Raw genomic sequence first — 14,226 nt, 5'->3', positions numbered from 1 at the left:
CACATGTTTGCTCAAAGCCTCTTAATAGTTTCCCATCTCAGAATAAATGTTAAAAGCCCTTGGACTATAAGGTTTTGTATAATCCTAATGCCACTTCCCTCCCCATCTCTCTTCTTACATCTCATCCCCATCTCTGCCTCACTGTGTGACTGTTGCCACCTGATGTTTTTAGACAACTGCAAACATGCTCTTGCTTTGGGGTCTTTCTGCTTACCATTTTCTCTGCCTGGATCCTCTTCCTTCAGATAGCTCTGCTTGACTCTCTGTCTTACCTCTCTGCTCAGATACCATTTATCAGTGAAGCCTTCCTTGACCACTGTTTAAGACAACAGTCTTCCATTTCTGCCCCAGTGCTTTCTCCCCCTGCATTTCACTTGAGAATATATCACCATCTGACACACTATATCTTTTATTTGTTGTCTCTCTCCCCTTATTAGTATGTAAGCTCAACTAGGGCAGGGAATTTTGTCTGCTGCCGAGAATGGTAATTGGTACACAGAAGCCAATAAATATACAGATTTGTTTGTTTCAATAAAAATTTGAAACTGAAAGTGAAGTCGCTCAGTCGTGTCCGACTCTTTGCGACCCTATGGACTATATGTAGCCTACCAGGCTCCTCCGTCCATGGGATTTTCCAGGCAAGAGTACTGGAATGTGTTGCCATTTCCTTCTCTAGAGGATCTTCCCGACCCAGGGATTGAATCCTGGTCTCCCGCATTATAAGCAGATGCTTTACTGTCTGAGTCACCAGGGAAGTCCTAGTTCAAGGTAGGAAAAGAAAGAACTATTGCTCTATAGCAATGTCTTCCAACCTACTTTCTGACTTGCTTTTATATAGAAGAGGTCTTATTTCATGGCAGAGGTGATATTTTTTTCTCTGAATCTGTATCACAAATCCTCCAGACCAGGTTGAGGTAAATAAGTAAGATTCTTGGTGTCAAAAGATGAACCACCATGAAATACCTGAAACGAAAAATACAGATTGTTTTGTTTACCTAAGGGAGAACTATGATTGTAAAGCATAGTCATCTTGAATAATGCAGACTGCTAATATCCTATGAAATTTTTTGAAAGACATTGTTCTTGGTTAGGAGACTGGGTCGGGAAGATCCTGTGGAGAAGGAAATGGCAACCAGCTCCAATATTCTTGCCTGGAGGATCCCATAGGCAGAGGAGCCTGGCAGGCTACAGTCCATGGGGCCACAAGAGTCAGACATGACTTAGTGACTAAACCAACATTCTCCTGTAAAATTTTTTGAAAGACATTGTTCTTAGTGTGTTGGTTAGGAGACTGGGGTGGGTTGATGTCAGTAACAGAAACATGTTTTATCATTGGTTACAGAGATGAGAACAATGTCAGCCTTAGAAGCAAGGGATTCCACCACTGAATGGCTAATAACTTTTAGAGGCATTGGATAAACTCATTGGTTGGCTTTCAAAGCATGTTCACTGAAGAGAGTTGTGCTGAACTATTATACAGTATTTGTTATCATGACTACAGAACTGTCATTGATTAGTTACACAAGTTTAAAGCCAGCTCTGGTGGTTGTCGCAATGGTTATAGAACATGTTTTCCTAAGAGTTTGGAGCAAAGAATCTCATCTCTGCCTAAGAACAGTCTTTCTTCTCAAAACTTAACAGTAGAAAGATGGTACTGATGAACCTGTTTTCAGGGCAGCAGTGGAGACGCAGACATAGAGAACAGACTTCCAGACACAGTAGGGGAAGGAGAGAGTGGGATGAATTCAGACAGTAGCATGGAGACATATACGTTACCATATGTAAAACAGATAGCCAGTGGGAAATTGCTTTCTGATGCTGGGAGCTTAGGCTGGTGCTCTATGATACCTAGAAGGGTGGGAGTTGGGAGGAAGATTCAAGAGGCTGGGGACATGTGTATACCTATGGCTTATTCATGTTAATGTGTGGCAAACACCAACACAATATTATGAAACCATTATCTTCCAATTAAAAAAAACAAACTAGAAATATCACCCCCATCTAATAGATAACTCTATCTTCTACCCCAGGAGTGTGATCTTTTCATATGCCTAGAAGAGGGTGATTCTGTAAAGTGTGAACACACATACAGTGGTAGCTTGATAGTTGCACCATTGTAAAAATTAAAGGAGTAACTATCTCAATAAGCAAATTAAATAGAAGAAGCTCAAAGATTTTTAGAAGTAGCACACAGGTATAGGGAAGGAAAAGAAAGGAAACCTCTTATGATATCTCTGTGAGTAATGAGGATGCTAAGGTCCTGAGCTTGCTCAGTCTTTTTCCTATTTGTACCACTTATGAAGTATTTTCCTTATGTTATCTTTTAAAATGAAGGGAGGTCAAGTCAGATCTCACTCAGGTGACCAGTAAGGACACTGAAAGCAAGAGCTATCACTTAAACATGTTTAAGTCTCCCAGAGAGCCTCAGACAAAGTTTTGTACACGGGAATTATTAAGAAATGCTTGCTAATTTAAATGGAATTTTCCTGTCATTTTTGCTTAAACTATTTCGTTGTATAAAGCCACACAGACTCTTAACCATTTTCTTTTGTTTTAATTTTTTTTTTCTCAGATCCTGGTGCCACATCAAGCTTGGTGTTTTTGAAACAGCCTTCTTCCTTAGTCAGAGTCATTGGTCAGAGTGCAGTGTTGCCATGTGTTGCTTCAGGACTTCCTACTCCAGCCATTAGATGGATGAAAAATGAGGAGACAGTTGACACAGAAAGGTAACACTGTCTGCCTAAAAGCCTTTTTCAGCCTTGGCTTGTGACTTCGTCTAATCTTATTTGAGACTACTGATTAATTTTAAAAAGGTTATCTCTTTTATTTTTATTTAAACACATCATGATGCTTATTTATCATTCTTGAAATATGTTTATATGCTGTATATGATTAGGTTGTTTAAAGAATGCTTTTAAGATATTAAGGGATAATTTTTCCATTGGTTCTTCTTAGCTTAAGGCCCTAGGATTTCCTCCCTTAACTTGTTCCAAGTTTCTAATGCTAACTACCTGAGATGTCTAACTTACTCTCATATACATTTTGTCATGATAGTTTTTTCCTTTACACAGTAAAAGAAAATGTATTCCTCATTTTTTTGTTTTTGACTTTTAGAATCGTACCAGCTTCCTTCTATGACCTCAGATTTTTCATCTTACACGTAAGCCTTTTCTGTTGACATCGACCACCCTATTTTCCCTCCCAAACAACGGTCATTACTTCCTTTTGTTGCTGTTGTTCAGTTGCTAAGTCATGTCCGACTCTGCAACCCCATGAACTGCAGCATGCCAGGCTCCCCTGTTCTTCACTATCTCCTGGAGTTTGCTTAGATTGTTGTCCATTGAGTTGGTGATGCTATCTGGCCCTCTCATCCTCTCCTGCCCCCGTCTCCTTTTTTCTTCAGTCTTTCCCAGCATCAGGGTGTTTTTTTCCAGTAAGTCGGCTCTTCACATCATGTGGCCAGAGTATTAGAGCTTCATCATCAGTCCTTCCAGTGAACATTCAGGGTTGATATCCTTTAGCATTGAGTGTTTTGATCTCCTTGCTGTCCAAAGAACTCTCAAGAAGCTTCTTCTGCACCACAATTCAAAAGCATCAATTCTTCAACTCTCTGCCTTCTTTATGGTCCAGCTCTCACATTCGTACATGACTACTAGAAAAACCATAATTTTTGACTATACGGACCTTCATCAGCAAAGTGACGTCTCTGCTTTTTAATATGCTATCTAGGGTTGTCATAGATAAATGTTTTCCAGGAAGCAAGTGTCTTCTAATTTCATGGCTACAGTCACCATCAGCAGTGATTTTGGAGCCCAAGGAAATAAAATCTGTCACTACTTCTACTTTTTCCCCTTCTATTTGCCATGAAGTAATGAGACCTGATGCCATGGTCTTAGTTTTCTGAATGTTGAGTTTCAGGCCAGCTTTTTCACTCTCCTCTCTCACCTTTTTCAAGACGCTCTTTAGTTCCTCTTCACTTTCTCCCATTAGGTGGTATCATCTGCATATCTGAGGTTGTTGATATTTCTCCTGGCAGTCTTGATGCCAGCTTGTGATTCATCCAGCCCACCATTTTGCATGATGTACTCAGCAGAGAAGTTGCATAAGGAGGTTGACAATATGCAACCTTAACATACTCTTTTCTCAATTTTCAACCAGTTCATTGTTCCATGTCCAGTTCTAACTATTGCTTCTTGACCTGCATACAGGTTTCTCTGAAGACAGGTATGGTGATATTCCCGTCTCTTTAAGAATTTTCCACAGTTTCTTGTGGTCCACACAGTCAAAGGCTTTAGCATAGTCAGTGAAACAGAAGTAGATGTTTTTCTGGAATTCCCTTGCTTTCTCTGTGATCCAACGAATGTTGCCAATTTGATCCTCTGGTTTCTCTGCCTTTTCTAAATCCAGGTTGTATATCTGGAATTTCTCAGTTCATGTATTGCTGAAGCCTAGATTGAAGGATTTAGAGCATAACCTTGCTAGGATGTGAAATAAGCACAATTGTATGGTAGTTTGAACATTCTTTGGCATGGCCTTTCTTTGGGATTGCAGTGAAGAAACCCCAAAGTCCTGTGGCCACTGCTGAGTTTTCCAAATTTGCTGATCTACTGAGTGTAGTACTTTAGATTTTCGATAGCTCAGCTGGAATTCCATCACTTCCACTAACTGTGTTCATACTAGTGCTTCCTAAGGCCCACTTGACTTCACATTCCACAATGTCTGGCTCCAGGTGAGTGGCCACACCATCATGTTTAGTCAAGTCATTAAGATCTTTTTTGTACAGTTCTTCTGTGTGTTCTTGCCATTTCTTCTTAATCTCTTCTGCTTTTGTTAGATCCTTACCATTTCTGTCCTTTGCATATTGTTGCATGAAATAGTCCCTTGATATCTCCACTTTTCTTGCAGAGATCTCTAGTCTTTCTCATTCTGTTGTTTTCCTCTATTTCTGTGTATAGTTCATTGAAGAAGGCCTTATCTCTACTTACTATTCTCTGGAACTCTGCATGCAGTTGGATACATCTTTTCTTTTTTCCTTGCCTTTCACCTCTTTTATTTTCTCAGCTATTTGTAAAATCTCCTCAGACAGCCACTTTGCCTTCTTGCATTTTTTCCCCCTTTGGGATAGTTTTGGTCACTGCCTCCTGTACAGTGTTACAACCTTCCATCCATAGTTCTTCTGGCACTCTGTCTACTGGATCTAATCCCTCGAATCTATTCTTCACCTCTGCTGTATAATCATAAGAGAGTTGATTTAGGTCATACCTGAATGGCCTAGTGGTTTTCCCAACCTTCTTCAATTTAAGTCTGAATTTTGCAATAAGGAGCTCATGAGTTGAGCCACAGTCAGTCCGGTCTTCTGTTTGCTGGCTGTATAGAGCTTCTCCATCTTCGGCTGCAAAGAATATAATCAGTCTGAATTTCAGTACTGACTATTTGGTGATATCCATGTGTAGAGTCGTCTGTTGTGTTGTTGGATGAGGATGTTTGCCATGACCAGTGTGTTCTCTTAACACAACTCTGTTAGCCTTTGCTCTGCTTCATTTTGTACTCCAAGACCAAACATGCCTATTTCTCTGTGTATCTCTTGACTTCCTACTTCTGCATTCCAATCCCCTATGATGAAAAGGACATCTCTTTTGGTGTTAGTTCTAGAAGGCCTTAGATCTAGTAGATCTTCACAGAACTGGTCAGTTTCAGCTTCCTCAGCATTAGTGGTTGGGGCATAGGCTTTGATTACTGTGATATTGAATGATTTCTGTTGGAAATGAGCTGAGATCATTCTATCATTTTTGAGATTTCAGGCAAGTCCCAGGTGGTGCTAGTGGTAAAGAAACCATCTGCCAATGCAGGAGACATAAGAGACACAGGTTCTATCCCTGAGTCAGGAAGATCCCTTGGAGAAGGAAACGGCAACCCACTCTAGTATTCTTGCCTGGAGAATCCCATGGACAAAGGAGCCTGGTGGATTCTGGTTCATAGTGTCACAAAGAGTTGGACACAACTGAAGTGAATTCCCATGCACACACTGCATTTTGGACTGTTTTGTTGGCTATGAGAGCCACTCCATTTCTTCTAAGGAACTCTTGCCCAGAGTAGTAGATATAATAGTCTTCTGAATTAAGTTCACACATTCCTGTCCATGTTAGTTCACTGATTTCTAAGATGTTGATGTTCACTCTTTTTTTTTTTTTTTTTTTGGAGTTTCAGCTTTATTTATTTTTTTTTAATTTAATTTTAAAATCTTTAATTCTTACATGTGTTCCCAAACATGAAACCCCCTCCCACCTCCCTCCCCATAACATCTCTGTGGGTCATCCCCATGCACCAGCCCCAAGCATGCTGTATCCTGTGTCAGACATAGACTGGCGATTCAATTCTTACATGATAGTATACATGATAGAATGCCATTCTCCCAAATCATCCCACCCTCTCCCTCTCCCTCTCACTCTTAACATGTCCTCCTTGACCATGTCCAGTTTGCCTAGATTTATGGACCTAACGTTCCAAATTCCTATGTAATATTGTTCCTTACAGTATCGTACTTTACTTTCACCACCAAACACATCCAAGCTATTAGTAATTGCCCTTGGCTCTTCCCCAGTAGCATACTGGAGGCCTTCTGACCTAGGGGCTTGTCTTCTGGTGTCATGTCATACTGCCTTTTCATACTGTTCATGGGGTTCCTTATCATCTTGTTCCTGGGCTTCTTGTGGCTGGAATACTGGAGTGGTTTGTCATTCCCTCCTCCAGTGGACCATGTTTTGTCAGAACTCTTCAACATGACCTGTCCTTCTTGTGTGGCTCTGCATGGCGTGGCTCATAGCTTCATCGAGTTATGCAAGCCCCTTCACCCCAACAAGGCTGTGATCCATGAAGGGCCATTTACTTCCTTAGGTAATGGGTTTTTTTCTCAGTTGTATTCTGGTAAGAGAACTGGGTGGTGATGATGGAGGTGGTGGTGGTTCTGTATGATTTATTTCCATAGCAAAGTCATCTTGTGCATTGTAGAATGTACAGTAACAGCCCTGGCCTCTGCCCATGAGATGCCGTAGCGCTCCCAAGTTGTGACAGCCAAGAATGTTTCTAGACATTGCCAGATGTCTGTCAGGAGACAAAATTATGCCCAGTTGAGGACCATTTTCCCAGAGCAGTGCTGTCCAATGGGGACATGATGAAAGCCACATATATAATTAAAAATTTTCTGGAACACATGGCACTGCTAAATACAATAATTTATACAATGTACTGGTTAAAGTGAAATTTAGTTCTGCCAGAACACTAAAGTTTGTGTTTAGTTCTGCTTCAGATCCTACATTTACGTTCCCTCAGTCAGTCTAGCCACATTTCAAGTGTGAGTAGCCCCATGTGGCTGGTGGCTGTTGTTTGGATAGAGCAAGTGTAGAGCTTCCCAGTTGGCTAATTCAGCGTAAGCAGGTAATTTTAATTTGTGTAGTTCAGTAAACAAGATATGGAAAGGAGTATCTGTCTGGTCAGCTTGGTGATCAACGTTTACTGATCAGTGGGGATGCTAGAATACAATCAGATTGTTCCTCACATGTGCCATTAGCCAGACTGATAGTACCATCTTCAGTGTCACCTGATTTCTTACTGAACACATGTCCAGTCACCAACTTCTGCCTGTACTTTACTCCCTTTTCCCCCACTCTGTTTTCCAGCTAAATATGATTAAAAGAATTCCTAAGACTTTAAGGGAATTTTTTTAAACCTACACTAACTGAAAAATGAGGAAGCTTAAGATAGACTATATAAATTTTAAGCTCTTAGAGTAGAAATTTTGATTGGCTACATGTTAGAACAAAGTATCAGGAATAGGAGAGCTGAGATAGGTTATTTTAAAGCTTTTATATTTTATCTCGGTAGAAGTACATTCTGAAGACAAATAATAAGAGTTTGATTTCTTATATAAGAAATAAAAGTGAGAATTTCCATGATTCTCATTTGTTTATTCAATAATTATTCAACAAATATTTATTAAATGCTCTTTATGTTAGGCCCTATTCTAGGTACAGGAAATAGAGTAGTGAACCACATAGATTTTTTGCTCTTCGGGAGATCATATTCTAGTGGACAAGAGTCAGGCAATAATTATATGAACATAAAATTTCAGTTTATAATAAGTGCTTTGAAGAAATTAAGACAAATTTAGTAATTACCTAGTTACATTACTTTGAATTTTAAGGATAAGAAGGAGAGAGAAGATTGAGTAGACTCTCCCATCTTGAGTTCTGTAGGCATCTCAACACTTCAGTTATGTGGTGGAAGAGTCTGAGAAGCATTGCTTTGCCGTACCACTGTCTCAGGAAGCTTCAGAAGAATAGAAGAGCAAGACAGTGTTGGTGTTCTTCACACTGGTGTTTCCAGACGCAGGCACAGTACTTGGCATGTAATTGGGTAGGAAGAGTGTGACCAATGTATTTTGGTTGAATATCTGAATGTAGTATAGGAAATGTAAGTAGGTGAACGGAACACTACCGTGCTTCAGGTTAGATACAAGTGATTATTCAAAATATCCTTGTTTCTGCCAGAGTCTTATGAGATGTGTGGATGGACCTTAGTTAATAAATTATGTAGACCTTAAATTTGAAATTTAGAAATTGAAAGAAAAATGTGGCTAGAAATCTAGATAGTAACTGGGCTGGCTCTAGTGAAAAAGAAAAACCAAACAAATTATTAGACATCCTTCTCAACTATTAATCTTAGGAACTAGTTTAAGAGCATTTCAAAACATTTCCATGACTTTTATAAATGTGTTAAGAATTGATATATTTGGTTAATCTTTTGATCACATTTGTTTGGATCCAAACCAAACATAGCTATTGATGTGGGGGTGGTGGTAGAAGTGTATCCCATTCATTGAGTAGTTTCATTTGAAAGGGAGAGAATTCAGAAAATACAAATGCTAAAGTGCACGGTGACTGACAGCAAAATGTAATTTAGTAATTAAATAATCTTATGTTTTAGTGGAATGATAGAACTCAGCTGTAAAAGAAACAGGTTATGGTTATAAAAATGCTTAATGTTAGATTACAATTGACAATAGTAGAAAAATTAGATTGTTTAAAGGACAAGTGGAGGACTTCCATTTCTGGGAAGATTTGAGTCGTATTTTCCCCTGTTCTTCCTGTTGCATACAACTGAAAATGTCCACTCTGGACATTACATATAGAACAGATGCAAGACTCTGAAAGGTGGAGAGAGGAAGGGACCTTAGACCTAAGAAACAACATGATGTTAAGTTCCCTGGGTTTTGTTTTTACCTTGTATATCCCAGCTTGAGCTGAAGAAGCTGGTAACCTGGAACCACCACTAGGCACAAACAAAAATGTGCTACCAAAGTGTGTTTTCTCTAGCCAAAGGACCAGAAAAGGGCAGCAAGATAAAAACTACTCCAACTACTCTAATCATTCCTACTCCAGCCAAATACCACATAAAGAACTGTGACCCCGTCCTCTCCCACGCCAGCAAAGGCCCAGAAGGAGGCCTCGACCTCTGCCTTCACCAGGTTGTGATGAAGTCTCCCATCCTCCCTGCCCTGTGGTGTCAGAGGCTAAGTAGAGAGCCAAGACGTTCATCCCAACCAAGCAATTTTGAGGCCCCCACCCCTGCTGTGTCAGTGGAGGTGCCTGGGGAGCCTGGACTTTCATCCCACCTGGCGACAGAGACACTGTTTCCCCGCTTCCCTTCTCCACTAGGGTGGTATCAAAGGAGGCCTGTGGAGAGTCAGGACTTGCAGTACCTTGTAAGGGTGAACCCTTTCTCTTCATGGTGTTATTGGGCGCCACGTGGGGAACAGTAACTAGGCACTCTTACTGCACCCAGCCAGAGAGCAGGCTCAGTGGAGGCGTAATGAGGAGCCAGGACTCTCGGTCCTGCTAAGGCATAATGCGGAGTCCCCCTTCCCCCTCAGATGTCAGTGAAGACTGAGAGTGGAACCTGGACTTCCACCTCCACCCGACTTCATGAGGTAGCACCTCCCCTTTCCACTGGGTGTCAGAAGAAGCCACCTGCAAGCAAAAGGTTTAGTAAGATCCAGAAACTTATAATGCCCCAAATATCCAGATGTCAATGGAAAATTGCTCACCAAATCAAGAATGAGGAAAATCTCAAATGAGAAAAGACAATTTATGCTAAAACTGAGATTACAGGTCTTTGAATTATGTAAGAAAGATTTTTAAAGCAGTTATCATTAAAATGCTTCAACAAGGAATTATGAATACATTTGAAATAAACAGAAAAACAGAATATCTCAAGAGATAAATAGTCTCTTCAGAGGAATAGAAGATTTAAAGAGGAACTAAATGGAAAATTTTGAACTAAGACAATAACAACTACAACAAAAAAAACCCAACTCATTAGATGGGCTAACAAAAGACTGAATGGGATAAAGGAAAGAGTTAGTGAACTGGAAAAAAAGGGAGACGACACAAGATGATCGATATTAGGACTGACCCGGGGTTGCCACTACAGACGCGGCAAACATCGAAAGGATAATAAGAGAACACTGTAAACAACTACTAGTCATGTAGCAGAGTAGTCATGTATGGATGTGAGAGCTGGACCACAAAGAAGGCAGAATGCTGAAGAATTGATGCTTTTGATCTGTGACTGGAGAAGACTCTTGACAGTCTCTTGGACAACAAGGAGATTAAACCAGTCCATCCTAAAGGAAATCAACCCTGAATACTCATTGGAAGGACTGATGCTGAAGCTGCAATGCTTTGGCCGCCTGATGCCAGGATCTTTTAGAAAATATCCTGATGCTGGGAAGGATTGATGGCAGAAGGAGAAGAGGGTGACAGAGGATGAGAAGGTTGTATGGCATCGCTAATTTAATGGACATGAACTTGGGCAAATTCCAGGAGGTGGTGAAGGACATGGAGGCCTGGCGTGCTGCAGTCCATGAGGTTGCAAAGAGTCAGACACCACTTGGTGACTGAATGACAACTAAACAATTGTACATCACGTAAGTTTGACTGAGATAAACCATTTCCTCTAAAACGCAAACCACCATATCTAACCCAATATGAAATAAGTTAAGTAGCCCTCTTAACTCTTAAGGAGATTAAATTTGTAATTTTAAAACTCTCCCCAAAAGTCTGCAAGTCCACATAGCTTCACTGGAGAATTTGATCAGTGTTTAAAGAGTTAGAACCAATTCTACACAGTCTTTCTGGAAAATGGAAAAAATTGGAGCTAATATTATGTAGTGAGAATTTTATTATGCCTCACATTTTGGGTGCATGTAAATGCTGTGTTATCTTACCTGGGAAACACTGAACAGAGGAACCTGGAGGGCTACAGTCCATGAGGTCATGAAAGAATAGGACATGACTTAGCAACTTAACAATAAAATTACTAACTTTTGCTCTGTGAAAGACTATGTTAAGAGGATGAAAAGATAAAGCTACAGTTTTCTTGTGGGGACAAAATATTTGCCAACCATATATCAAACAAAGGAGGAGTATCTAAAATGTGTAAAGGTATCTCAAAATTCAGTATTTAAAAAAAAGTATATAATTCAGTTAGAATGTAGACAGAAGAGTTAGATAGTTCAGTTCAGCCACTCAGTGGTGTCTGACTGTTTGCAACCCTGTGGACTGCAGCACGCCAGGCTTCCCTGTCCATCACCAACTCCCAGAGCTTACTCAAACTCAGGTCCTTTGCGTTGGTGATGCCATCCAACCATCTCATCCTCTGTCATCTTAGATAGATGGTTCACCAAAAAAGATGTACAGATGGTAGATAAGCACAGGAAAAATTGTTTAATATCATTAGCCATTAGGAAGTGCAAATTAAAACCATAACATACCACTGCATACTTAGAGAGTGACAATACCAAATGTTGTCAAGTATGTGGAGAAACGAGATCACTCTGGCATTGCTGGTAGGAATGTGAAGTGGTGCAGCCACTCAGAAGAGCTGTTTGACAGTTTCTGAAGAAATTTGTTGCAACTGCCATATCACCTAACATTTACATTCTTGGGCATTTATCCTACTGAAACGTTCAGACAGAAACCTGCAGGTGTATATTTATAGTAGCTTTGTTCATAATACCCCCAAACTAGGAACAACCCAGCTGTCTTTCATTGAGTGAAGGATTAAATAAACAATGTCTATTCATACTCTGGAATTACTGTTCAGCAATAAAAGGAATGAACTATTGACAATTGCGACAACCTGGATGAATCTCCAGAGAATTATGCTGAGTGAAAAAAGCCAATCGCCAGAGGTTGCATACCATGTGACTATTTATGTAACATTCTTCATGAAATGCAAAAATTATTGAAGTGGAGAACAGGGTAGTGGTTGCCAGGCAATGAGGAGGTGGGCGAGGGAGGGAGGTGGATATGGCTGTAAAAGATCAGCAGGAGGGATCTTTTTGGTGGTGGGAATGTCAGTCTCCTAGTTATAGTTCCACAAGGTCTTACTGTTGAGGGAAACTAAGTAAAGGGTCCATGAGATCTCTCTGTATTATTCCTTGGACCTGCATGTGAATCTACAGGTACCTCTAAAAAGTTTAAAGAAAAAAAGCAAATGAGAGTGTATGTGAGATTAGCTTTCTCCTACCCTTCCTCACCTGCTGTTTTAGAGGAAGAGGTGTCTAAGAAGTTCTTTTGTGTTCTGGATATTATTTTTCCATTTTCTCCAGTACTTTTGTAAATCCTCTTTTCAGATGTTTTCCTCTCCAGTGGCTACCTGTCTTTTGTCTTTAAAAAAGCTCACCTCTCTCTCACTCAAATAACAACACAGAAAAACCTAAATTAAACAAGTCATTTTCCTTCTGTGTTCCCCTTCACATTTACTGCCCCGACCTTAAAGAGTTTTTTTTTTGACATGTTTCTTCCTCAGCTTTTCGGTCCAGTCCATCTGTCATTTTACCTCCTAAATATCTCTGAAATTCATGTGCATTGCTAACACCTTATTCCAAGGTGCTATTGACTGTCACGGCATTTACTTCAGTAGCCTCCTTTTAACCCCACATATACTCTGGCCTCATTCCAAATGCCCTTGCCATAGCAGTCTTTTCAAAGCCCAGGTCTTAACTACATCATTGTCAACTTCCCACCCACTTTTAAAGATGTTTACTGGACTTCCATTTCTTTCAAGTTAAAGATTCAGATTCTTAAAATAGCTTTCAGAGCCTTGTGTGGTCTGGCTCCATCCTCATATTTCTGCTTTTTTAATTCTTACATCTGGCCACGTTTGTGGTTTTTGGGTCTCCAGATACACTGTGATCCTTTCTTTCACAATCCTTTGCATGCGCTAGACTTTCTTTTTGAAATCTTTTCCTCCCCTTCATGATTAGTTAGTTACTATTCATTCTTCAGATCTCAGCTCAAAGGTCATTTTTATCAGTGAAGTCTCTTTCTGATTTTCTGACAGATTCTTTTGGTATACCATTGTGTCGTATACCAAAGTCGCTCAGTAGTGTCCAGCTCTTCGTGACCCCATGGGCTATAACCCATCAGGCTCTTCTGTCTGTGGAATTCTCCAGGCAGGAGTCCTGGAGTGGGTCACCATTTCCTTCTCCAGGGTAACTACCCGAGCCCGGCATCAAACCCAGGTCTCCTGCATTACAGGCAGGTTCTTTACTGTCTGAGCCACCAGGGAAGCCCATAACTCTACCGTTGTGTAGAGTTACCATTTTTTATGTCCGTCTTTTCCTCTGAATTGTATGACAGCACTGATTTTGTTTTTGCTTGCTTCAATACCCCAGCTGTTACCTGACATACATGGAGACACCAGTAAATAATTATTAAATGAATGAATAAATCCCTTTCTTTAACTTCATCATCCAACTTTTCCAAAGAGTAGCCATTATTTCATGCCTTCTCTTTAACCCCAGTTGTTACTGCCATGTTTCATCCTTTTCTCTTTAATTCCATTACAGCGACTTTACAACTTCTACTTGTTTCTTCACTAAATCTGACCATGTTAGTAATCTGCTCAAAAGCCTTTCCCTTTGGCTGAAGAAATAGGTCTTAGCACACCATGTTCTCCTCAACCGACCCCCGGCTACTCAGAGACACATATGTACATGCACTCCTTATGTCCAGCAGTGCTCAGTTTGGGTCCGTTGACCATGAATACTTTTCCACTTACTGTTTCTGTTGACTGCATCTCTGAATTTTGGAGCTCTAAGACCTTGATTTCCTTTGTACTATAAGCCACCATATGTTACATGAACAACTTAAATCATTTCTG

At 40.3% G+C, this 14,226-nt stretch overlaps 1 protein-coding gene across 4 annotated transcripts in view; it reads left to right on the top strand.

Annotated features, from left to right (window-relative positions):
- Positions 1 to 14,226, top strand: part of NEO1 (neogenin 1) — a 232,601-nt gene that overhangs the window by 76,164 nt on the left and 142,211 nt on the right. For all 4 annotated transcript variants that reach the window (XM_068963727.1, XM_068963728.1, XM_068963726.1 and 1 more), the window contains exon 4: positions 2,573 to 2,726. In XM_068963727.1, coding sequence (XP_068819828.1) covers positions 2,573 to 2,726 — 154 coding nt within the window. The remainder of the gene's footprint in view (positions 1 to 2,572; positions 2,727 to 14,226) is intronic.

The sequence above is a fragment of the Capricornis sumatraensis genome, chromosome 2, assembly GCF_032405125.1.
Source record: "Capricornis sumatraensis isolate serow.1 chromosome 2, serow.2, whole genome shotgun sequence".
Lineage (NCBI taxonomy): Eukaryota > Metazoa > Chordata > Mammalia > Artiodactyla > Bovidae > Capricornis > Capricornis sumatraensis.
This window is presented reverse-complemented; position numbering and strand designations above follow the sequence as displayed.